This window comes from Chrysemys picta, chromosome 3 (assembly GCF_011386835.1).
Source record: "Chrysemys picta bellii isolate R12L10 chromosome 3, ASM1138683v2, whole genome shotgun sequence".
Taxonomy (NCBI): Eukaryota; Metazoa; Chordata; order Testudines; family Emydidae; genus Chrysemys; species Chrysemys picta.
The window spans coordinates 126626174-126652962 of NC_088793.1; the positions used below are offsets into that span (position 1 = coordinate 126626174).

Genomic DNA, 26789 nt, shown 5'->3' on the forward strand with positions numbered 1-26789 from the left:
GTGTGATAAAATTCTAAGAAAGGAATGTGGTTTATGGAAAAATGATTGCATCTGCATAAACTGTCAAGTCAGGTGTGTTAGTCTAAGGCCTGTTCTACACTACATAGGTCAACATGAGGCAGCTTATGTTGACCTAATTATGTCAGTGTCTACACTACAGCCTTGTTCTGCTGATGTAAGTGCCCTACAACACCGGCGTAATAACTCCACCTCCATGAGAGGCGTAGGGCTTACGCCTGTATTTGGGGCGCTGCAATGTCTGTGTAGATACTGTTACTTACCTCTGTTAGCTCTCTTGTCAGTTTCACGGGAGCTGTGTAGTTGACAACAAAGCTGGGCAGCTAGAGCCCAGCTGCCCCCTGCTCCTTTGGAAAGCAGGGCGGCTGGACCGTCCTCTTCCCTTTCCCCACTCCCAGCAGGGAGGTGAGAGCAGGGGGAAGCCTGCCAGGAGCCTATGAGAGTAGGCTCTTAGCTCCCCTCACTGCCCCTCTTACTTCAGTGAAAGCGCTACTGATGAGGAGACGCACCATGAACCCACGGAGGGTAGTTGTGGACATGCACTGTGGCTGTAAGTTGACCCTAATGTAGGTTGACTTAAGTTTTTAGTGTCGATATGCCTTTCCTTCAGCTATTGAATGGTTAAGATACTTAAGGTATTGTGCAATGCCATGAGGGAACCAGGCAGCCTTTGCTGATGGGTGCAACATTCAAATATGTGGCCTACATCTTCTAAATGGCTGCAGTGGCAAAGAGGGAAAGTCACGAAGGCCCCACTTACAGTCACCAGCAGCAGTGCTTCTGCAACACACCACCTCTCCACACCTGAAGCAACTGAGCTTGACCCAAAGATGGCATGAAATGTCAACGCCAAGTGGCTGAGCTATTGGGTCTGTAATGAGATTAAAAATGGCTGTGTTTGAAGCTTGTTCTTGCTACCTGGAGGTGATACTGAGGTTCCTTAAGGAAAGTGTCCAAACGAGGAGCCTTGAGTTGGGATGGTGGGTTGATGGATTATAAAAAACCTCTTTAAACAGGGGTAGATGTGGCATGTCTTGCACCTTAAGGAGCAGAATTCTGCAAGGCGACTTGTTGCCTGTGTCCGAAGGGGCAGTGTTGAACAGGACCAGCAATCAGGTCAGGTGGGTCAGTCTTATAGTACTTGTTATATGCATGGTTTCATTTAGCTAAGCATCTACCATACTAGCTAGTCCTGGGTGAAAAGAGCTGAAGCACCCCATGGAGCAATACTCTGCTACAGAATAGCACAAGGCAAGCTCAGTTTCTCAATACCTGCTTGTTGGCTCCCCTAGGTAGAATCAGCTAATTTGCTGATCAGGTTGTTTCTTGTCTTTATTTTCACTGAGATCTCACTGAGATGTCCTTGAAAGTCAAGGTACGGGCCATTGTAACACCTCAGTACATAGGCTTTGGGTCATGGTGCAGACTGTCCATTCAAGCAGATGTTGAGCTGTTTGTTGGCCTTTGTGTGATATAGATGGAAACAGCTGGAGACTTATCTTTTTGGTACTAGATTTGTCTCCGTTTTTTACAATAGTGTGCCATCTTTCTTGTCAGCTTTCAGGACTTTCTCTAGGTGGCTGAAATCTTGGTCTTGTATTGCCACAGAGATGTTATCTGTGTAGATAAAATGCCTGGCAGCGGGTTTGGGAGGATCATTTGTGAAGAGATTGGAAAGTGTTGTTGCTAGAATTGAGCACTGAGGGTAGACCATTGTTTTGGGACCTCCGGGGAGCTGTGTGATGTTTTGTTTTTTGTTGTTCAAAGTGAAACTTGGACCAGGCAGCCTCTTACAACAGTTTCAAAGTCAGGATGACCCACTTTAAAAGGACCTGTATGCCAGATCATGTGGTATGCAGCAGTAAGTTCTAGAAATATTGTGCCTGTCTCCTGCTTATCTGGAATCCATTCTCTGTGTTGTGCATGGTCTCGGCACCATTTAGGTTTAGCACATCCACTACTTTGTGGATGGAGATGGGTGGAGGACCAAACCTGAGTGTCATTATGACCCCATGTGGTAGGTAGCAACATGACACTGGTTTGGCCCTCTACCTTTGTTTCTATCTATAGAGGGAGGATCTGCCAAACTTGAGAGGTGCTACAATCATGTGGGTCAGTTTGTAGTGCCGATCGAAGTTGGCCCTCTGCCTTTCATTCCATCTACAGAGGGACTTGTCACAGTTCAAGGCAATTCTACCTCTATTTCCTCTCTGTGGTCCAGCAAGGGCACCCTCTCTAAGCTTCCAGCTCCTCAGCTATTGCATCTTCTGTCCATGGTATTTCCATGCTGAAGAGTTCCCTGACGATACTGTGACCTTTGCAGTGAATGACAGACTCCCTGAGAAGGACTTTTTTGCTTCTTTCCTCAGTGATGGTACACAGTATAACTGCCACAGTAAATTTAACACGCAGCCATTTATAAACAAACACATTTATTCTTAAGGTGAAAGCATTATGGAGAAAATATATTAAAAGCAATAAAACAACCTACATGCATGCTAATAAGCTTACCAGAGATCAACCCTTCACTCCAACAAGGGTTCTGGTTGGTGATTAGTTCTTTAAACTCCACTCGGATTTTTCCTGTGGCCAATAGTTCATAACAGCTTTCATAACTTTTGCTCAGAACTAGTCCCCAAGTCTTATGGGGCCTCAGTGGGCAAAAGACCTTCCTACTTTTCCCAGGAAGAATTGGGGACCCTCTTGGGCCAAAAGTCCTGTCTGTTTGTTGGATCAGAAAGAAGGCCCTGAGTCAGTTTTAACACAGGCTGTTTAAACAAAAATCCTTTCTTTGTCTATTTGTCCCTGGAGCATCCAATTTGAAACAGTATATGTGAGCCTTTCTCCAAGTGGTAGTAACTCTGAAGATGTTACTTTCTGAGTGAATTTGCCAATGGCTACCTGCTCACTCCTTTATCTATCTTGGAAGACAGCCTTCCTTGTAGCCATCACTTCAGTAAGGCGTGTTTCTGAAATCAGAGCCCTCACATCGGAACTTCCGTATACAGTCTTCCATAAAGACAAGGTGCAGCTTCGCCCCCACCCTGCCTTTCTCCCCAAGGTGGTATCAGCTTTTCATGTGAACCAGGATATCTTCCACCCGGTCTTCCATTCTAAGCCGCACGCTATGCGGCAAACTCAACATATGCACTCTCTGGACGTGTGCAGGGCCCTCACATTCTATATCAAGCGTACGAAGCGGTTTAGGAAGATGACTCAACTCTTCGTTGCAGTGGCTGACCGGAAAGGCCTACTGGTCTCCTCGCAACGTATCTCCTCTTGGATCACGTCCTGTATTCGTGCTTGCTACGACTTGGCCGGTGTTGCGACGCCACGCCTCACCGTCCACTCCACGAGGGCTCAAGTCTCCTCGACTGCTTTCCTGGCCCAGGTTCCAATCCATGAGATCTGTAGAGCGGCAGTTTGGTCATTTGTTCATATCTTTGCTGCTCACGATGCGTTAGTACAGCAGTCTAGAGACGATGCTGCATTTGGCTCAGCGGTTCTGCACTCAGCGATGTCTCACTCCGACCCCACCGCCTAGGTAAGGCTTGGTAGTCACCTAATTGGAATCGATATGAGCAAGCACTCGAAGAAAAAACGGTTACTCACCTTTGTAACTGTTTTTCGAGATGTGTTGCTCATATCCATTCCAAACCCTCCCTCCTTCCCCACTGTCGGAGTAGCCAGCAAGAAGGAACTGAGGGGGCGCTGGTTCAGCTGGGGTATATATCCAGTGCCATGAAGGCTCCACTCTACGGGGCTCCACAGTCGACCCACCGGGTGTTGCTAGGATAAAAGTTCTCCGGAGATTGTGCATGCGGCACACACACACCTAATTGGAATGGATATGAGCAACACATCTCGAAGAACAACAGTTACAAAAGTGAGTGACTGATTTTTTACCGGGTTTTGGAAACAGCATGGATATTTTAAGCATTAGCCTTGGTTCATTGGATTTGCTGTTGGTACACACAGCATATTAAAATTAAGTTAGTACAGTGAGTAGGTAGCATAAAAATAACTTAACGAGGCTTCATACGTCAAATTCTCACTATAAGAACAGTAGAGTATAACTTTTAGTGGGTTCACAACTTGCTGAGGTGGTAATTTCATTATCGTCCTTCATCCAGTTTAATGATGATTAATTGAAAAAAGCACTGTTCCAGAGGACACTAATTCCCTGTCATTACTTCTAGATTTGAGATAAATTAACTGTTAAAAACTATCAAAACTTAATCATTGTGGAAAATAGCTTTAACCAACCTGTTGGTTTTTTTTAAATTTACAGAAAGTCATCTGTATTTAGTAATTTATTTCTTTGACAATATGTGAAAGTTATAGGAATTACGGGGAAAAGTATACGTGTCCAGGAAACAAATACTGAGATTTTAAGCTTAGTTGATTCTCTTGTATAATTCATAAATAAATATTATTTCTTTTGACTGGGGAATGATCCTCTAGACCACTCTTTTTTATTTTTATTTATTTCCCCCCCCCATATCCAGGTCTGCCACTTCTGCAGTGGGTTAAAGTTTCTGCTCAACAGTTTGTCAGTCAAAACTGTTAGTCAGTGCTAGGACTTGGTTCAACCTACCATGGAAACTTCTTGAGGTGGTTCAGTACAGTGGCACAACTTAGAGGCAATTATGCAGCCATTTGTTTGGCTGCTTAATTATATAATAAGATGCAATTAAATAGAAATAAATGGTGTCCCTGTCCTATTATAATGTGCATACATGCAAGGGGTTGAAACTAAGGTTGCTGTATAGGTTGCTGGGTAACCAAGCTGTTGTGACTAAAATCTCACCTGGCATTGCATTGGATAACTTAAGTGACGGAGCTAGATTTAATCAAACTCCAACACCATTTAAAAAAATTAACAATCAAAAAATTCCTCATTTATATTAAACTTTAGAAATGTTTGTTCAGTAGGTAATGTGGCGGTGGTTGAAAAAAGATATAAGCAAGTAAAATAGAGCCTTAAAATGAATTGCCAAAAAAAGTATAAATATTACTACAATGCTATAATTACTCCTTCAGGAATGCACACAGTACATCAAGAGGTAGAAATCTAATTTTTGTCACTCAGGTATTGTAAATCAAGTGAAAGCTGTGTGGTGATGAAAGCTCCATATTCAAAAGATGTGAAATAGACTGCAGTTTGCAGTTGGTAGCTTTTTTCAAAGGGGTGTTGGACATTAAACTGGATCAGAAACATTGAGCAGGTTGTTGAGATATTTCTTTTCATGTTCGGATTTACTATTGGGATAGATAATCAAATGCTTACAGAATGTAATTTTAACTTGCTGTACTTGTTTAAAAAAAAAAAATCTTGAGTACCAGGGTTACAGCTCTTCAGGTGAATGACAGGCAGTAGTACCAAAGAGAAGACAAACTTTCAGTACCTAAACTAATTTTTGCTTTCTCTGCCTGTTTCCCTAATATGATCTGGCTTGAGGCATACCCGTAGCTGTTGCAGTACCACTTTTCTGACACCTGAAGCTCTGTGACAATATCTTCTGTCTGTCTGCAAAGTGTAGCTTCTGTCCTGACTATGTTTCCATCATCCTCTGTGATGAAAACTGATGCAAAGAAGTAGTAGTTTAACTTTTCTCTAATGATTGTATCCTCTTTTTTGAATGTTCTTTTTATTCCCTGGTAGACCAGGAGAGCAGATGACTGCGACCTGTTTAGTAGGCTTTCTGCCTCTGAAGTTAAAGAATTCCTTGGTTTTCTCTTCAGGTGCCCTCTTAATTTCCACCTTGCATTTTGCCCTATCGTGGTATGTTGCTTTCTGTTGGTATCTTTTCCACTGTTTGAATAAACTTTATTTTCCCGATTAACTATATATTTTCCTTGTCTTTTCTGCTTCCTTTTTTTTGTCCTGTCTGCATTTATATTGTGCAGTTACATTGGCATCTAGGCACCAATTTTTTTTTGTAACTCTGATATAGTATTTTTAGCCTCCATACTTATTCCAGGGTTTTTGATTTCCTAACTCTAGTCTTCAAACTTTAACTAGCTTCCTTCTCTTTAAAGGATATGTAGCATACAGTGCATTGTATTTTTATTTTTGTTTTTCAATCAAAATATAGCTAGATATGCGTCTGCTATAATAACTTGGTAGAGATAATATTTTTAGGTTGGTCATATGAACAGAATAAGAACTACTTCATATTTAAAAATTGTATCTAGATTTCTAAACAATATTTTACACCTTTTGTCTGCTATAATCAGTTTCCTTTGCTATGTACTCTGAGATTGAATCACGGTGCACTTGGCTATAGTAAGCTACTTTTCCTGTTAAAAGTATAATGTTGAAGCTGTATTATTTTTTGATTTGCTGCTATTGGGAGTACTGTAGTTTACAACTGAAACTGCAGTTTAACAGGAACAACCCCTAGGTGGCAGTCAGTCTTCATATGTTTAGTACTCCTTTATTGATGCGTCCTTGTGTGTCAAACCTTCTTTGGTAAAAACAGGCTTACCTCAACTAACTTAAGCTATGGTGCCTTAGATGTTCAAACTTTATTGAAAATTGTTTGTTATATAATCCCTTCCTTCTTCAAGGATGCTAAATCAGACATTTGTGGACTGATTTCTAAATGGGCTACATCACCAAAAAATGCAAAGTGAAAACTGACCACATGCCATAGTGCCCCTAAATTTGGCTAAAGGATTTTGTCTGTAGTTCTCTTGAATAATTTTTTTAAAAAAAGGTTAAATGCTTTATGAAATTTTAAGGCAGAATTTAATCAAGAAAATAATTTTATAAAGTGGATTTTAAAGAATGTGAAATAGAAAATACTCTTCTTATGAAGATTGTCAAAAAGATGTGTAATCCTGTGAGAATAATGGAAGAGCCCATATAGTACTCTCTATCTTTAATAGGCATTGTATCTTGTATTCTGGATTGCTTCTGGGGTGATGAAATTTTCTGTTTGAAGATGTTTATGTTCAGCTGTAGCTTATATAACACTTAAGTTTTTGGTTGAAGTTCTTTTTGAAAATGATTTTCATAACTCTAGGGTCAGTTACTTAATACGATGATGATTGTTGTCTCTTGTATATAGATATTTCTGCCAAACTATTATCATGAAATAAATTCTTAATATAATGCGAGGTACATGGAAAACAGCCCAATGTCGCTAATGATTGTGAAGCTGAACGGTGTTAGCAATCGTATGAAATCTTTGCCGAATTTACCTAGTTTAGGCAGTTATATTATGAACCTGGAATTAAGAACCCCCAAATAAAGCTTTATTCTTTGATACTGCTTTTAAACCAAGATGAAATTGAATGTTTAACATCACTGTTGATGGCTTGACAGAGCAGTCATGATGTTTATTTAATTACAATAACTTACATTCTGTTGTGCTTAATGTTGCAAGCTTTCCTATAGAGCAACTAATTAGTACTCAGAGGGAGAAGGAAGACAAACAAGGTGTACCTTTAAGATGACATTTGTTTTAATCCATTGTAAATATTAACACCTGAAAAGACGTAAACAGCTGGAAGATTTCATGTGTGTAATTCACATCAACGTTGTATGCAACTTCTGTTAGTAACAACACCTATGTAACTGCATGAATAAAAAGCTGCATTTAGTGTTTATGCCTTAATGGGGGAATCAAATCAGTTTTAGTATAGCTGTTCTTTTCCATTATATTTCACTTAAACCAATTTATTCTCCATGACTGTAATTATGATCAAAACGCATCAATATTCATACACCCTTGTCCAAGAGCTCTAAGAAAGTTGAAATGAAGAACACACCTTGAATTAAAGTGATGTAACTTTAAGCAGAAAAGGTCTTAAGTACCAGTCCCACAATTGAATCTTTATAGAGATAAACCCTTGTGTCCATGCAGAACCTCGCTGTCTTCAGTGGAGCTGGATTCTGCTTCTGTGGGTCTAACTGGCAGACATGGTTTCTGAAAGTTGTATCTCTCTTCAGAAAAGTGACTATTTAAAAAATACCACCTTCTTATTTAGATGTGCTTCCTGTATATTTTGGGTCATATCTAATGATTTCACTTCCCCCACCCCAACAATAAAATGAAAAAAAAATGCTGCTAGTTAATTCTGCTAGTGTTGCACAACATGTGTGGTTATGTGGGAGCAAGTCAAATTCTGTTGTGGTGGTGTGTTTGGTGACCATAATGTCTCCCCATAAATACAGTGCAATAGACCCTTGGGAAAATCTGCAGTAGTGTTACTGCTCTCATTTTGGTAATCACTGCAGTATATTTTTGTATTGATAAAATCTAGTACATCCTATGTTTCCCTTCTGTGCTAGGAGTGATTATTGTGTTGTAAATTATAAATAGCAGTTTTGGAGCAAATCAGCTTTGTGGAGATGGCCCTCTTTTTTTGGGGGGGGGGGGTCAACTTTAAAAATGTAGCTGAAGCTATTTCTGCAGTTTTACTACGTACCAGCCTTTTGCAGGGGAAGGAGGCTAACCCCGTCTCCTTTCAAAAAGAACGGTTAGATAGGCAACTAATAATTTTAATACATCAAATAGATGACCAAAATGTTTTGACCTTACTACTAACCAAAGAGAATATAGTTTAGGAAACTGGGAGGGGAAAAAAGAAATGACTACAATTCTATTTTAAATCGTTATTTTCCTTTAAAAGTATTGTTAAAATTAATGATTTACTTCATTTTAAAATCAGTCCACCTTAGTTGCATGGAAAAAAAAAATGATGTTGAGTATTTTGAATCCTGTGAATGGGTTCAGAAATATCTATGTAAGAACTTTTAAAGTCACATTTTGAGACTTCTGGTTGTTCAAAAGGTCTCTAGCTTGATAATAAAGCTGCATTGTTTTTTAAAAGCTGGCTGAATGCTACAGGTAGGCAAAAATCATTGTTTTAGATGGAAGAGAGTTTAATGCAATTACCACAAATAGTACTATCCACCTTTTTTCAAGTCCAGTTAGGATTTTTAAAATACTTGAGTTTAGAGATGGTATACACTGAAATCTAGCCTGTCTATGAAGTGATGTAGCTGCTGTTAGTGAATGCTAAAAACATTCTGATTTATCCATGATTCAAACATAAATGTTGATGCATATGATGGCTAAACATCCTTAGTTTTAAAATCTTGTAAAGATCATTCCTTTTTCCTCTGTATCGTCAGTGGTAGTCTGAAGGTCGACTGAATCAGTGCATATTTGTTGTTACGGAGAGAGGGAGGGACTAATTCCGTTGTAATCTATCAAGCATTTTTTGACAGGTCAGATATAGTGCAGGCATCCCATGAGTTTTCCCAGCAATTTCTCCAATAGGAGTTCTATTGTTATGCCAGGCTTTGTATGTGTGGTGTGTCCTGAAATTAATTTGTATTAATTTTAAATTAAGACTAATTGTCAGTTAAAAAGTTTGATTATTGTATTTATATTAAGTTTGCAGAATATTTGGAAAATATATTTGTCTGAATAACCGTCATAGATTAGAAGTTTGGATTTTAGTCCTGTCCTGTTTAGATCTCTGCAGAGCCAGAATTAGGGGAATGGATAGAGTTGAGATTAATGCTGTCATTGCAGTAATACTTGCATGATTACCTGTTAGATACTGGGAAGAAAAAATGCTTACTATGACAGTTGGGGCTAGGAAATAGTCACCTAGGAGGCAAAAATAAACCAACCAAACAAAAAACAACTCCGCTCGCCAGGGCTGATGCCAAAAGTGTGTTCCCTGAGGGGCGTCCCAGCAGGATTCTGGTGGCAGTGTCCCAAAGGGAAACTCATACGTATATGCTGTGTTTTAAAGGAATAAAATTTTGTCCAAAGTTTGATCTTGTATGTATTAATCTCTAGTTCAGATATCATTTAATGATACCGTTATTGTTTTGTAAGTAAAAAGTGATTTTTTTTTTTTTTAAATAGGCCTATTCGTTCCCCATTATTTCCATTGGCTCCTTGGAATTATGTGCTCCAGTCTCCTTATTCACTATCCTGTTCTAGCTGTTGAGAAAAGAGAACATCCTTGTCACATCAGTTGCTGGAATGGAGTGCTCTGCTTTCTCATACATGAGCATCCAGAGATACAGATGTGCGATCATAGAATATCAAGGTTGGAAGGGACCTCAGGAGGTCATCTAGTCCAACCCCCTGCTCAAAGCAGGACCAATCCCCAAATGGTCCCCTTAAGGATTGAACTCACAACCCTGCACTGCTGAGTATAATCAGTCTGACTGCTGAAGCCTTTTTGTTCCACTTTTTGGGAAGTCCAGGTTCCCTCTACAGCTCAGACCACTGTATCACATTTAGACTCCTTTCAACTCCTGCCTCAGAGTGCAGACATTTATTAGCACCATTCGCTCCTAGAATCTCTCTTTTTCTGGCTATTTGCCTATATTTTCCTGCTCCAAAGGAGCAAGGGGAATTGGAAGACCATCAAAGACCTTTTTCCCAACAGGGTTTTTCAAGCAGGGAAATATGTTGAACATACACAAATTCAGTTAGCTATGAAATATCTCAAAATCATCCATTGACTTGTTAATAGTTTATTTACACTGCATATTTAACACACCTTTATTCCTAGATTTCATACTTGACCTATATTCTCTTGCAGTTTTTTGGGGTAGCATCTCTTTTAATGACTGATATCTACATTGCCATTGGCTGTCCCCAAGAGCACAGCTCACCTTTCTGCTGAAAGTAAGGCCTTGTGTACACTGCCACTTTATAGCAGTGCAACTTTCTCACTCGGGTGTGAAAAAACACTCCCCAGAGCCCTGCAAGTTTCAGCTCTGTAAAGTGGCAGTGTAGACAGTGCACTAGCACTGGGAGCTACTCCCCTCGTGGGGGGTGGGTTGTGTGTGGTTTTTTTTTTTTTTTTTTGGTACACTGGCTGCCCTAGAGCACGGCTCATCAGAGATGGAAGTGCTGCTAATGTAAACACTCTCTGCCACCTGAGGAATTAAATGAGTCCACAAACCAGCGCTTTCACCGGTTCCCTAATACCGGTGAAACTTGCAGCGCAAAAACTCCGCAAGTGTAGACATAGCCTAAAGCACAAAGACGAGATGCTGTTTTTATGCAAACACCCATGGTAACACAACAAGACACCCCCAAAATTGTTTCTAAACAAAATATTTTTAAAGCCTTTCATGAAGCTTCATTGTGTGTTGAAATCTTTTCTGTTGTAGCACAGCTAGCTTGTATGTGATCTTTTTGTTGACACCTGTACATGCTTTGTCTATATAAAGATACTGATCTTTTAAAAAATATTCTCTCCTGTGGCACATAGTATTTACTGCTGTTTTTATTTTGCAGTAAAAAAGTCATAACTGAAACTATAAAATATATTGTTTTGAATGTGAGAGGCAGAGCTGACTGGCTGTGGCAATATTAATCACAGTCACTTTATTATACAGGAAACAGGAAGAAACTTGGCAGATAAATGTTACCTACGTTTTTCTGTGCTCATTGTAGGGGACATGGGGTATATATTTTTTTATTTTTACTTGAAGCAGTAAAATCCAACATTTGTGTTCACATTATCCATGTCTCCATTGTTTTACTAATATTATGGTGTGAATTTTGAACCTTTTATGGAAGAGGTTAGTAAAACATTTTGTGCAAATTGCTGTGGTTTTTTTTTTTTCTGCTTTGTAAAGGAAGGTTATTAGTACTTGATGTATATCATACTTAATTAGATTTTGGCTTTATTGGGAAAGCAAAACTTATCCATTGTGGGTGTGAGTGGTTTAAAGCAAGCCAATTTTAACTCTTTAGATCGGGGTAGGCAACCTCTGGCACGCGGCTTGCCAGGGTAAGCACCCTGGCAGGCCAGGCCAGTTTGTTTACCTGCCACGTCAGCAGGTTCGGCTGATCAGGGCTCCCATTGGCCAATGGGGGCTGCGGGAAGCGGCGCAGGCTGAGGGATGTGCTGGCCATGGGTTCCCGCCGCCCCCATTGGCCTGGGATGGCAAACCGCGGCCAGTGGGAGCCGCGATCGGCCGAACCTGCCAATGTGGCAGGTAAACAAACTGGCCCGGCCGGCCAGGGTGCTTACCCTGGCGAGCCACGTGCCAGAGGTTGCCAAACCCTGCTTTAGACAGTACAAATAGACTAATCTTCAATACAGTTAATCACAAAGTGAAATTTTTGTGGAAAATCAGTTGCTTTTGTGTTGAAGGCATAACTCAATAACAAAGAGTATCTGTGGAAGAGGCCACAGATTACTTAGTGTACACTTAACAATATGGTACGTTACTTTGTCCATTGGCACATTTACTTTTTTAAAGTTCTCATATACACATCTGGTACACACTTTTGATACACTATTTTTATTAATTTCTCCATCTAAAGCATTGCTACCGGAGAAGTTTAACTAACTTTGTTGATAGTATACAATATATCAGCTAAATGAATGAATGGATCCAGATAGAGAAACTTTCTCTAATCCTGCTGGAAGAAAATTGAAGTTTGCCAGAATGTAGGAGAAGAGATTAAATTTGAACTGGAATGATAAATTTGAATAGGAGAGGACCCCTTAGTGCACAGACTAAAAGGCTGTGCAGCAGTTAAAACGCCATGAGAGTCCGTGCTTTTCTCAGGTAAATGGATATGAAAAAATTCCTGCTGATCTAAAAACAAAACAATCTTTTGTGGCAACTATTTTCATTTTATCTTTTCCTCTTCCCTTATTCCAGGCCAGAAGTATATTTCAAGAGGGAACTTATCAAACTAATGTGTTTGCATGGACAGGCTGATGGGGGGTCCTTCAGTTTTAATCTGTCTCCCTCCTTTTATTAGGGGCTGCCATTTTTCTCCTTTTAAATCTACCTTTTTACGCTATAATTAATATGGTGCTTTAAAAGCTTCAAAAAAAGCTTTCCAGTTTTGCGTTAGATAACATTACCATAATATTCTGTTTACTTATATAGAATACCTAACTCTGGGTGCATCACAAATACAGAAGTAATGTTTATGTGTAAGGCAATTGACATTAACCACTATGCCTATGTTAATTTCTGTAGTGCATTAGGTGTGCATGGTTCTTTACAGACAGATGAAGGCATGTCACTACCCGAAGAAGCTTAGGGCTTGGCTACACTTGCAAGTTAGAGCACATTAAAACAGCCCCAGGCGCCCTAACTTGTGACCCGTCCACACTGGCAAGGCACTTAGAGCGCCTGAACTCTGCAGCTGGAGCGTTCCTTGTACTCCACCTCCACGAGAAGCATAACGCTTGCTGTGCCTCGGCTGAAATGTCCCGGCGTCACTGTGAAAGAGGTGTTGCATTACTGCGCTCTGATCGGCCTCCGGAAACGTCCCATAATCCCCTTAAGTCAAATGGCCACTCTTATCACTGTTTTGAACTCTGCTGTAGGAATGCGGATGTGCCCTTTCAAAGCTCCGTTTCTGACATCTGGCACGCTTATCTGTTCTAGGACAAAGCAAGCCATTAGTGTGGAATGTTGCTTGTTGTGAGTGTGTGAGAGAGAGAAGTTGGGGGAAGGGGGTCTGCTGCTGTCTGAATTTACAAGATGACATGCTCTCAGCCCCCGAAAAATCCACTCTCCCCCTCCCCCCCCCACACTCCTTGTCACACTCTATCCCACCCCCCCCCCATTTGAAAAGCATGTTGCAGTCCACTTGTATGCTGGGATAGCTACCACAATGCACTACTCTTTGTGGCGTTGCAAGAGCTGCTAATGTGGCCACACCAGTGCACTTGAATCTGACAGTGTGGACACACTGCAGCGCTTTCCCTACTGTGCTGTCCGAGGGCTGGTTTAACTCACAGCGCTCTATATCTGCAAGTGTAGCCATGCCCGTAGTCTGTTAATGGGGGTGGGGAAGGGAAGGGAGAGCAAGGGGAAGTGTGCTATAGAAAGAATAATGATCACAGAAAAAATTGGTACTCTCTGGTCACATATACATCTTGTTGGATCAAGTTTTGTCTTTTACAGGTCTAGAGCATAACACATTCTCTGCCACTAACATCTTAGAATAAAAACATAATTTTCATGAGTATTTCAGTCATCTGTGATTCAGAGAAAATATCACCAAGGTTATGACTGTTCTATTTCTACCATGGTGTCAGTGGAGGCTCCTGTCAGTTTATTATATAGGTTTAATGCTACATTTAGGTTTGTCTTGGTGGTCATCTGCTGTTAACTCTTTGGGAGCTAAAAGTGCAGTCAATAGTTATATTAAATTAATTAATATTCAAGGTGTAAACTGGCTCTTGGCTCAAAACTTTAGACAACAGCCTCCCAGAAATTTTTTGGCAAGGACACCTGGGAACACACTCTGTTACAAAAATCATTAGGATTTTAATATCCATGCAAAACAGACAGGACCTTGGTGTTTCTCGTTTGCATAAACTGTCTATTACTCAGCCTACTCTGGAAGGAAGAAGGGCTGAGTTAATTCTTCTGCATTTAAAACTGATGATTCTTGGGTGTCTATGTATTTAATATCGAAGGCATAGCTCATAAAACCATCCCTAACAGTATGGAGTATTTAAAAAATAAACACCTGCATTTCTAGAATATCCCAGGCTTTTCCAACTTTCCTTTCCTCTGCTTAATGAAATGCAGTGTGCTTAGAATACTTCAGGAAAATTTTTAATAAATTATACAGACATAAATCAATGGTGTATGGTTGGAATAATTTTCTCCATTCCCCAGGGAAAAAAAGCCTTTCAGTCACCAATCAGAATTACATTCACTTCTTTTCATTACAGGATTTGGAGTTTCATGGCGTAATGAGATTTTATTTTCAAGACAAAGCAGCTGGAAACTTTGCAACAAAATGTATTCGTGTTTCTAGCACTGCCACAACGCAAGATGTAATAGAAACCCTTGCAGAGAAATTCCGACCAGATATGCGAATGTTGTCATCTCCTAAATACTCACTTTATGAAGTGCACGTCAGTGGAGGTTAGTATATGCTGTCTGGGTCTCGTTCCTGGGTGGGTGGGGGTGGGGGTGTGTGTTCTGTGTGTTTTAAAGGATACAGAAAGATGATAAATGTTTCCTACTAATTACCATAACAAATTATTTCGGTTTCTTTGGCACTTAAATATAAAACTGCAAAGGGTTCTCAACTGGTGGTGGTAGTATTTCAAAATATAATGGGGTGTAACATAGACACAATTTGTGTAAATTGTGATAGTGTGACCTTTTTGAAAATATTATACTTATCCTTTAGGTGGGTGATGTCAGTGGTGTGGGAATACTCATTTCTAAATAAGACCTTCATTCAAAAACTACTAAGTTAATATAAATGCAATACACAGCACAGCTATAGTTAAAGGAACACAATCTAGTGAAGGGACACTGTTACGTTAAACACATTTCTCTCAGAAAAGGTTTATCTGCTTTTACAAGTAGTATCAAATTTTACAGCAGGGGTAGGCAACCTGCGGCATGCGTGCCAAATGCGGCACACGAGCTGATTTTCAGTGGCACTCACACTGCCCGGATCCTGGCCACTGGTCCGGGGGGCTTTGCATTTTAATCTAATTTTAAATGAAGCTTCTTAAACATTTTAAAAACCTTATTTACTTTACATACAACAATAGTTTAGTTTTATATTCTAGACTTATAGAAAGAGACCTTCTAAAAACATTAAAATGTATTACTGGCATGCAAAACCTTAAATTAGAGTGAATAAATGAAGACTCGGCACGCCACTTCTGAAAGGTTGCCGACCCCTGGTTTACAGTAACTGAAATACGGGGGGGGGGGGGGACGGGGGACGTTTGTTGATGCATTTGGTGTATCGTCAGTTTTCCTCTTCCAGTTGTATACTGAGATTCTCCTGTTGTTCTCCTTTCAATAGAGAAATAGTGCAGCGAAGTGCTGCTGGTCGTCCTGGGAATTAGCTCTTTCCAGCACACAGAGTGCCCTCTGCTGGCCGGTGGCTTGCCTGCGGTTGGCCCTGTGTCCCTCCTGGACCCTTTACCTTGGGGTTCTGCCCCAGAAGTACCCCCACGCTCTGGGTCTCCCCTCCCAGGGGAACCCCCAACGCTCTAAACCCACCTTGCCTAAGTGGCTACTGCCAGTCACCATCTAGCCCCCGCTCACTGGGGCAGACTGCAGTTTGTAATGGCCACTCATCATTGGCAAGAGGGTAGGACTTGCTGCCTTTGCCTATCCCCAGGCCACCCCTCCACAGCCTCAGTACCTTTTGTAGACCTTCCCCAGCCTGCAGCCTGGGGGTTTACCAGGCTGGAACTCCCAGCTCCCTTTGCCCTTCCCCAGCACTGCTCCGCTTCAGGTACCTTGCTCCCAGGCAGCTAGCCCTTCTCACTCCAGGGCTAGAGTGAGACTTCGCCTGCCTTCTCCCCAGGAGCCCTTCTTATACTGGCTCAGGTGGGCCCTGATTGGCTGCCTCAAGCCCACCCATGATTGGCTCCCCAGGACAGCCTTTTCCCAGGGCCGTTTTAACCCCTTCAGGGTCGGAGTGGGGTGACTGCCCCACTACAAATAGCAATAGAGGAAAGAAAAGATTTTTAAATAGGAAAGGTTGGTTGATTGATTTAAATCAAGGCAATTTAAATCATCAAGTGGAAAGCCTTTTTAAATCAGTTTTAATTAACTGTTCCATTTGTACTTCAGTTATTTTCTAAATAAAGGTGCATGCTCATTGGTTGACAAAAATATTTAAATATTTTGATTTACAACTAAATAGGGCCTTTACATTAGATTTGGCACATCTTTTTGCCACCTAGGAGGGAACACTATAGTTGTATACATTTATTTAAGCAGTTACATAGCTTAATATTTTCAGATTCATAATAATTGTACATTTTAGTATGTTAAAAAAAATGGTGTATGATATTGTGATGGGTTAGGACCCCCTCCCCCATATTCTGGGATGCCACCTGATATACTGGGGTTTCACTGAGCCCCTCCTGCACACACAGGTAGGTCCACACCTAGCTGCAGACACTGACTGAAATCAGCACTGTGTGAGAGGATTCACCCAGCACTCAAGTGCACCTCCCCCCCCCCCCCCTTGGGGAATAAACTCAAAATAATACTGTCTTGCGCTGTATAAAAAGATCTGCACAGCGCAAGATCATAAAAATTCGCTCTCTCCCTCAATGTGAAGAGAGATGGACAACTTCTTGCCCCCTTCCCCCCAGTTAGAAATTGCACAAACTGGGTTTAATAATCAAACACATTTATTTACTATGAAAGGCAGATTTTAAGTGATTATAAGGGATAGCAAACAGAACAAAGCAGAAACAATGAGGAGTCCTTGTGCCACCTTAGAGACTATCACATTTATTTGGGCCTAAGCTTTCGTGGGCTAAAACCCACTTCAGATGCATGGAGTGAAAAAATACAGTAAGCAGTATATGTATTACAGCACATGAAAAGATGGGAGTTGCCTTACCAAGTGGGGGGTCAGTGCTAATGAGGCCAATTCAACTAAGGTGGAAGTGGGCTATTCTCAACAGTTGACAAGAAGGGGTGTATATCAGAGGGAAAATTAATTTTGTAGTGCTAACAAGGCCAGTGCAATGAAGGTGGACGTTGCCCATTCCCAACAGTTGACAAGAAGGTGTGAGTATCAGCAGAGAGAAAATTACTTTTTGTAGTGACCCATCACTCCCAGTCTTTATTCAGGCTTAATTTGATGGTGTCCAGTTTGCAAATTAATTCCAGTTCTGCAGTTTCTCGTTGAAGTCTTTTTTTGAAGTTTTTTTGTTTGTCTCTATGCAAACGAATAAATGGACATAAAGCAAACATTAAGAATTGTAACATTAAAAAAACAGTAGGAGAACACTTCGATCTCCCTGGACACTTAATAACAGAATTAAAAGTGGCAATTTTTCAAAAAAAAAAAAAAAAAATACTGGCTACTGATGTCAAAAGCTGGTTTAGCACTTCCAACAAACTCTGGTTCCAGATGCTTACTTTGTGATGTCTACCAGTTCAATTGGTTGTCTTTCTTTATGACTCCATCAGCAAATACGTACTGCTTGAATGGTTCACTTGCAGCCTTGAAATTTATTATGGTTGGCATGAGTGTATGTATGGGTGATTATTAGATGCCCATGTCATAGTAACAGCATCTTCAGCAATTAGGCATTTACCCCGATACTTTGGGTTGAGAATATTGTCAAGAAAATGCAGTGGAGTAAGTGCTTGATCCAGCCACTTCTTTACTGCATGCAATTAACTTTGTTGTTGGGTATTTCTTCTTGTTGAAATGTGTGACTCACCTAAGCATCGGACACACAAGTAGCGACCATCAGCGATTGAAATGTAGAAAGAACATCATCAGCAATACAACAGCAATTTTTCTGCAACTTGTCCCAGGCTATGGAAATAGATTTTAGTTTCTTCTTCAAGTGCTGTCCCTGTGGATATTCTACTTCAGGTGTCAGTGCATCCTGGCGCCATCAAACAGATTTTTGGTAGCAGTGTCTTGTCGGGGTGTGCAGTAGCAGTCTTGTGGTGCCACTGGTGCCTCATCTAACACACGCATGTCCGACCCCCTTCAGTTCCCTCTCAACCGTCCTTGGCTTGAGACTGAGTTTGTTAGCAGTGTCGCTGAAAACCTTAAAATAAGATTAGATTAAGTTAGATATCTTCGTTTTTACCCTTGTTTATTAACAGTTTATTTTACCTAGTATAGTTAGCATTAGTTAAATCTAGTTAGATTAGCCATTTAAAAAAAAACCTCATTTTTCCCGTACCCCCAGTTTTCACAACAGGGACGTCTCAAATATGGCTGGCTCTCCAGGCTTTAAAAGATGCACTTTGTGCAAGGATGCAGTGCCAATCTCTGATGGCCACTACTTGTGTGTCCGATGCTTAGGTGAGTCGCACATACCACAGAAGTGCACTCACTGCAAGAATCTTAAAGCTAGAGCAAGGAGAGACAGGGATCTTCTCCTTAAACTCATTTTAATGGAGAAATCCCTCACTCGAATATCGGACCCCAGAGAACCCGCAACAAGGGACTCCCCAGGCACATCCTCCATGGACAGATTAAGTCCAACTCCTCTACAAAACCGAGGAAAAGGGCCACGTCTCCACCAAGCCGAGAGCCCTTGAAAAAGAAATGGTCTCTGTCGAGATCGCTGCCTGCGGTGCCAACTTCCTCCAGCGTGAGCACCTTTGATGCATTGGGCACCTGCGACACCGTCCACTCTGGGACCTCTGCTGGCAGGAGAAAGGAGTTGAGTAGTAGGCATAAAGTGACCGCCTCCACCATGGAACCGACTACCCCTAAAAAGGGCATGGTACTGCAACTTCTCCACCTGTGATGGCTCCCCCTCTGGCATTGGTCACACTTTCACCTAAGGCAGTGGTGCAGAAGGGTACGGTATCGCATACAATGGCATCGATCTCCCTTATGCACAGATCAGATATGGAAGTGTCCTCTGCTCCCAGATCTCCGCTGCTTTGCACCGCCTGCTCGCCAGTACCGATGGCGCCAGACTAGCCAGAATCCCCCAATGCTTCACCTTTTTCCAGCGATGAGGACGATGACATGGAGGAGGCAGTTTTCTCATCTGGACATTGCTCCCCATCAGGCATGGAACCTCATTATAGATCCAGGGAACAGAGAACCAGGGACATGCCCCCAAGGCTCGCTAACTCTGGATGTGTCCTCCTATGCCATTCCCCATTCAATGGCCACAATGGAGACCCAGGGGCAGTCTATAGGTCTCAGTTCTACAGACCTCCCACTTGTCACAGGAAACCTATATGTTCTGCAATGACATCAATACCCAAGCCCTCTGAGGCGACAGAGGAGGTGGGGGAAGACAGGGATGGGACCATGGAACATGAAACATCCCCTCATCATAACTCTTCCTCCCCTGATGAGGCAGTAATGTCTCTGCCCCCCACTACTCCAGATGACTTCAGACACTTTCAGGAATTATTCAGGGGGGTGGCACAGAGCCAAAATATTTTTCTTGAGGCAGAACCAGACACACAACACCAACGCCTCAAGATCGTGCACACTTCTTCCATGACAAAAATAGCATTGCCCATAAATGACGCTTAATGGAACCTGCAGGAATGGTGTGGCAAACAATGAGCGTTTGGACAGGTAATACTATGTGCCAAATAAAGGTGTGGACTCCTCTTCTCATACCCACAACCTAACTACTTAGTGGTAGAGGTGGTCAACCAATGGGGTAAACAACCTCAATTCAGGTCCATGTCCCAAGAGAAGGATTGGAAGAGATTAAACCTCTTGGGGCGAAAAGCTTACTCTTCAGCTACTCTTCAATTACACAGCGTTACTCACTAATACAACCATGACAATTATGCCAAAATGAACAATTTCATCCAGGAAATTCCGGAGGGGAAAAAAGACCAATTCCAAGCCATCATCAATGAGGGCCAACGTATTGCTAGAACAGTGCACCACGCATCACTTGACGTGGCAGACACAGCAGCATGCACGACGGCGACAGCAATTGTCGTGCACAGAGCATTCTGGTTACACTCATCGGGTATCCCAAGGGAACTTCAGAACAAAGTATAAGACTCCCGTTCAACAGGGACAAGGTCTTCTCCACTAAGACGGATGAGGTCCTCCATTCCATGAAGGACTCTAGAGCAACACTGAGGACCCTCGGGATCTACATTGCCCTACCCAATCTCAGGCTATGATGTCCCAAACACCACCAAACGAGGCAATTTTGAAAAATTGTTTGAGGGTCTGCCTGACCTCACCCACCACCAGCGCCAATAAGCTGAGTATCACAAACCTTTGGTTATCAGTATAACTGTTATATCATACATGGGTTTCTATCACCACAGGCCACTAGGTTTTAGAAATCATTCGAATAGATTATACCATCTCCCTTACCTCCATCCCACCTACCCACTCCCCTTCTCACAAGCACCCTTTGAGATAAGAAGTACATTGCCTTCTACAATAAGGGGCCAGGGAACAGGTTCCAACAGAACTCAGAGGAAAGGGAATTTATTCCCATTATTTCCTTACTCAGAAGGAAATGTCCATGTCTAGTTGGCAGCCGGTTTCATGGCGATCGGGGGAGGTCCCAGATGACTGGAAAAAGGCTAATGTAGTGCCCATCTTTAAAAAAGGGAAGAAGGAGGATCCGGGGAACTACAGGCCAGTCAGCCTCACCTCAGTCCCTGGAAAAATCATGGAGCAGGTCCTCAAGGAATCAATTATGAAACATTTAGAGGAGAGGAAAGTGATCAGGAACAGTCAGCATGGATTCACGAAGGGGAAGTCGTGCCTGACTAACCTAATTGCCTTCTATGATGAGATAACTGGCTCTGTGGATGAGGGGAAAGCAGTGGATGTGTTATTCCTTGACTTTAGCAAAGCTTTTGATACGGTCTCCCACAGTATTCTTGCCGCCAAGTTAAAGAAGTATGGGCTGGATGAATGGACTGTAAGGTGGATAGAAAGCTGGCTAGATCGTCGGGCTCAACGGGTAGTGATCAATGGCTCCATGTCTAGTTGGCAGCCGGTTTCAAGCGGAGTGCCCCAAGGGTCGGTCCTGGGGCCGGTTTTGTTTAATATCTTTATTAATGATCTGGAGGATGGTGTGGACTGCCCTCTCAGCAAGTTTGCAGATGACACTAAACTAGGAGGCGTGGTAGATACACTAGAGGGTAGGGATCGGATACAGAGGGACCTAGACAAATTAGAAGACTGGGCCGAAAAAAACCTGATGAGGTTCAACAAGGACAAGTGCAGAGTCCTGCACTTAGGACGGAAGAATCCCATGCACTGCTACAGACTAGGGACCGAATGGCTAGGTAGCAGTTCTGCAGAAAAGGACCTAGGGGTCACAGTGGACGAGAAGCTGGATATGAGTCAACAGTGTGCTCTTGTTGCCAAGAAGGCTAACGGCATTTTGGGCTGTATAAGTAGGGGCATTGCCAGCAGATCGAGGGAAGAGTCCAGCGGAGGGCAACAAAAATGATTAGGGGTCTGGAGCACATGACTTATGAGGAGAGGCTGAGGGAACTGGGATTGTTTAGTCTCCAGAAGAGAAGAATGAGGGGGGATTTGATAGCAGCCTTCAACTACCTGAAGGGGGGTTCCAAAGAGGATGGAGCTCGGCTGTTCTCAGTGGTGGCAGACGACAGAACAAGGAGCAATGGTCTCAAGTTGCAGTGGGGGAGGTCCAGGTTGGATATCAGGAAAAACTATTTCACTAGGAGGGTGGTGAAACACTGGAATGCGTTACCTAGGGAGGTGGTGGAGTCTCCTTCCTTGGAGGTTTTTAAGGCCCGGCTTGACAAAGCCCTGGCTGGGATGATTTAGCTGGGAATTGGTCCTCCTTTGAGCAGGGGGTTGGACTAGATGACCTCTTGAGGTCCCTTCCAACTCTGATATTCTATGATTCTATGAGAAGGAAAATGGAGGTTGGAGGCCCATTTTAGATCTCAGAAAACTCAACGAATTTGTCCGTACCCACAGATTCAGAATGGTCACACTGAACTCAATCATTCCTGCACTGGAAGAGAGGGACTGGTTCTCAGCCCTTTACCTACAGGATGCATATTTTCACATTACCATCCATATCGCTCACAGACAATTCCTACGATTTACAGTGGGACAGGATCACTTCCAATACAGAGTATTGCCATTTAGACTATCGATGGCTCCATGAGTTTTTACCAACCTTAGCGGGGGTAGTGGTGCATTTGCGCAAACAGGGAATATTGATTTTTACCATACCTGGATGACTGCCTGCTAAAAGGCCCTACCCAGACAGAAATGTTGCACATCACTCGACAAGCTATATTTCTTTTTCACTCCTTAGGACTACAAATCAATGAGCAAAAATCTACCCTAACTCCAGAACAACAACTGGACTTCATAGGCGCACCCGGAGAAACTTCACCTGAAGGTGTGGTTCCTGCATGGCTCCACCAAGACGAACTAACCTGCTCAAAACAAGTAAAATAGGTGTTAATAAACAGCAGGAAATCCAACATGCATACCCTACTTGCCTCCAAAAATGGAAAAGATTCTTCCTATGGTGCCAGAAACAAACAAACATATCTGCAAGCCAGGCACCACTGCAACTAATTGTGGAATATTTATTATCCTTAAACTCAAGGCTTGCTACAAGCTCACTTAGAGTTCAACTCGCTGCCATCACGGATTTCCATCAGCACGGCAGATGGTACTTCGATATTTGCTCACCCAATTACTAAGTGATTTCTCACTGGAATACAGAACATGTACACAGAAATCCGAGAACCCATGCCAGCATGGGACTTAAATCTGGTGCTCAGAAGTCTAACCAGAGCATTATTTGAACTCTTTGCCATATTCTCATTACTTCGCTTATCTATGAAAGTGGCATTCCTCATCGCCATTACATCTGCGTGCAGAGTCAGTGAGGTAGGGGTTCTCATGGCTCACTCCCTATACACAATTTTCTTCAAGGATAACTTAGAACACATCCTGAGTTTATGCCTCAAATATTGTCTTTGTTGCATCTCAACCAACTGATTCACTTACCTACATTTCATCCAGAACCACACACTAACACTCTAGAGGCGGTCCCACACACATTAGATGTTTGCTATGTCTTATCCTTTTATCTAGACATAATAAAGCCCTTCCAAAAATCACCTAGACTTTGTGTCAACAACAGAATGATGAAAGCTCTGCCATATCTATGCAAAGATTATCTAAATGGATATCCAACTGTATCCATATGTGCTCTTCTCTACACAACACTGAAGCCCCTCTGGGCACCAGAACCCACTTGACGAGTGTTAGCTATCTCCTTAGCTGCTACCAAAAATCTCCGATTGACGGTGCTGGGATGCACCGACACCTGAAGTGGAGCACCCACAGAGGGACATATCTCAAAGAACCTCAGTTACTTCAGAAGGAGAGTAACCCTCTCATGTTCAGCATTGAAGTTGATTGCTTTGCGTGTGATAGTTTCATCTGTTTTTGTCACAATTTTCTTCACAAATTGTAATCAGAATAGGTCAGTTTTAATAAATAGCTCAACACAGTCAACCACCGAATTCCAGCATACATCTTGGGGAGAATTAGATTGGATCTTCTTGCTCTCTTCAGCGAAGCCTGGAGCAAAGTGGTTGTTACAGAAGCATTACAATTTCAGCAACGTTTTCTTTTATCCCTTGAGCTGTATTTAAGTCTTTGGTGAAAAGATGCATCAAGTGAGCATGGCATCTATATGTTTTAAGTTTCAGGGTCCCTTCATTATCTTCTTCTAGATTCTCCTCATCTTTGCTACATTTGCAGCATTGCCTGACAAAGCTTATACACTGGACACTTGAATTTTTGTTCACAATTTGAAATAGCGTTTACTGCTATTTCTTTTTAGCATTCTTCTGTATGGGCATTTCCTGATGTATCAGATGTTTCTGTAAGATAGACAAACCCATCTTCTTGTTGTCACACAAGCACGCATTGAATCTTTTTGTATATTGCTTTATCCATCAAGACGCAGATCAACAAATTTACCATCAATGTTTTTCGCACACTGTTCAATTTCCTTCTCATATGCTGTATCCAGCAACCTTCCAGGAATGTCTGCTTTGCTGGTTGGAGTGTAGTCTGGTCATAATGATTGAACCACATCAATGAAATGTTTGTTCTGAACAAGATGAAAAGGAGAATTTGTTGCACAAATGAACCAAGCAGTATTGCTGGAATTTGCTGTTCCTGATTATGAGCTCATTCATGATTTTTACTGGATGATGAAGAAAACTCTTTACCTTATTTTAAAAGAAAAAAAAAATTACTGTGACATATGTGTAGTTACAGCACTGCTGTCTCTGAAGTTGTAGATATTGCAAATGATGCATGTTCATACTCCTATGTCTAAGCTTGACCCTGAAACAAAAAGGTAAAGTCACACTCACTCACTATTACTTAGTTCACTGCCCTTTTTTTTAAAGGATTTGTACCATTATGTAATGGTAAATTATTCTAAACCCAGTTTTATAGGGAAAATAATGAATAAATCATAAGGATTTCTAAATGTTAAAATTCATAAATCCCTAATAAAACTTTACTTTTTAAACAGAAAATCTTTACCTAGAATGTTTGTTTATACTGAGCAATAAAAATCAATTTCAGAAGTCCAGCAGTAACAGTAAAAATGTAATTGACAAACGGTCCCACCACAAACTAACATGCTTAACAAACTAATATTTTGAACACAAACATTTTGAAATTCATAGGCAAGTAATCCACCCAAAACACAGATCTAAGACAACAAGTTAGAGCGACAAGGTGGATGAGGCAATATCTTTTTTTTTTTTTTAAACCAACTTCTTGAGAGAGAGAAGCTTTCTAGCCGCACCTGAAGTTGGTCTAATAAAAGATATTACCTCACCCACCTTGTCATAGACTCATAGACTTTAAGGTCAGAAGGGACCATTATGATCATCTGGTCTGACCCCCTGCATGCTGCAGGCCACAAAACCCTTCCCTGGACTCTGCCGTTGAAGTCCCCAATCCTGTGTTTCAGTGACTTCAATCGGCAGAGACCCTCCTGCTAGTGATCCCTGCCCCATGCTGCGGAGGAAGGCGAAAAACCTCCAGAGGCTCAGCCAATCTACCCTGGAGGAAAATTCCTTCCCGACCCCAAATATGGCGATCAGTAAGACCCCGAGCATGTAGGCAAGAGTCTCTAGCCTGACCCCTGTTGGCCATTATACTATTTACGTACCATTGCTTGGTTTTCCTTGGCTACTATGTTTTACCATTAAACCATTCCCTCCATAAATTTATCTAACTTAATCTTAAAACCAGACAGGTCCGTCGCCCCCACCGTTTCCCTCGGAAGGCCGTTCCAATATTTCACCCCTCTGACGGTCAGAAACCTTCGTCTAATTTCAAGCCTGAACTTCCCCACGGCCAGTTTATATCCATTCGTTCTCGTGTCCACATTAGTACTAAGCTGGAATAATTCCTCTCCCTCCCTTGTATTTATCCCTCTGATATATTTAAAGATAGCAATCATATTCCCCCTCAGCCTTCGCTTTGTCAGACTAAACAACCCAAGCTCCTCTAGTCTCCTTTCATACGACAGGTTTTCCATTCCTCTGATCATCCTAGTAGCCCTTCTCTGCACTCGTTCCAGTTTAAGTTCATCTTTTTTAAACATGGGAGACCAGAACTGCACACAGTATTCCAAATGAGGTCTCACCAGCGCCTTATACAACGGAAGCAGGACCTCCTTATCCCTACTAGATATACCTCGCCTAATGCATCCCAAGACCGCATTGGCTTTTTTCACCGCCACATCACATTGTCGACTCATAGTCATCCTGCGGTCTACATTGTCTTTCTAATATCCTGGGACCCAACATGGCTACAAAACTGCATACAATAATTTGTCATCATTTACTAATATAGTAAGACATGGTAGGCAATCCATAAGAATGGTGCTGTCAAGGTTCCTTCACCATTCTGAACTTTAGAGTACAGATATGGGGACCTGCATGTGAACCCCTAAACTGAATTACCAGCTTAGATCTGGTTTTGCTGCCACCATTCCCAAGTACTAACTCCCTTCCCTGAGTAGCCTTGAGAGACTTCCTCACCAATTTCCTGGTGAACACCGATCCAGACCCTTGGATCTTAACCCAAGGAGAATTTCCATCCACCCACCAATTCCTGGTGAGTCCAGATCCAATCCCCTTGGATCTGAAAACAAGGAAAAATCAATCAGGTTCTTAAAAAGGCTTTTAATTAAAGAAAGAAAGGTAAAAATCATCTCTGTAAAATCAGGATGGAAAATAACTTTACATGGTAATTAGATTTAAAGAGCCC

General features: G+C 41.9%; 1 protein-coding gene across 39 annotated transcripts in view; it reads left to right on the top strand.

Annotated features, from left to right (window-relative positions):
- AFDN (afadin, adherens junction formation factor) overlaps nt 1-26789 on the top strand; it is a 233174-nt gene that overhangs the window by 49707 nt on the left and 156678 nt on the right. For all 39 annotated transcript variants that reach the window (XR_010599747.1, XR_010599748.1, XM_024112024.3 and 36 more), the window contains exon 2: nt 14731-14926. Coding sequence is in view for 37 of the 39 variants with exons in the window: in XM_024112024.3 (XP_023967792.2) it covers nt 14731-14926 (196 nt within the window). In the remaining 2 variants the exon portion in view is untranslated. The remainder of the gene's footprint in view (nt 1-14730; nt 14927-26789) is intronic.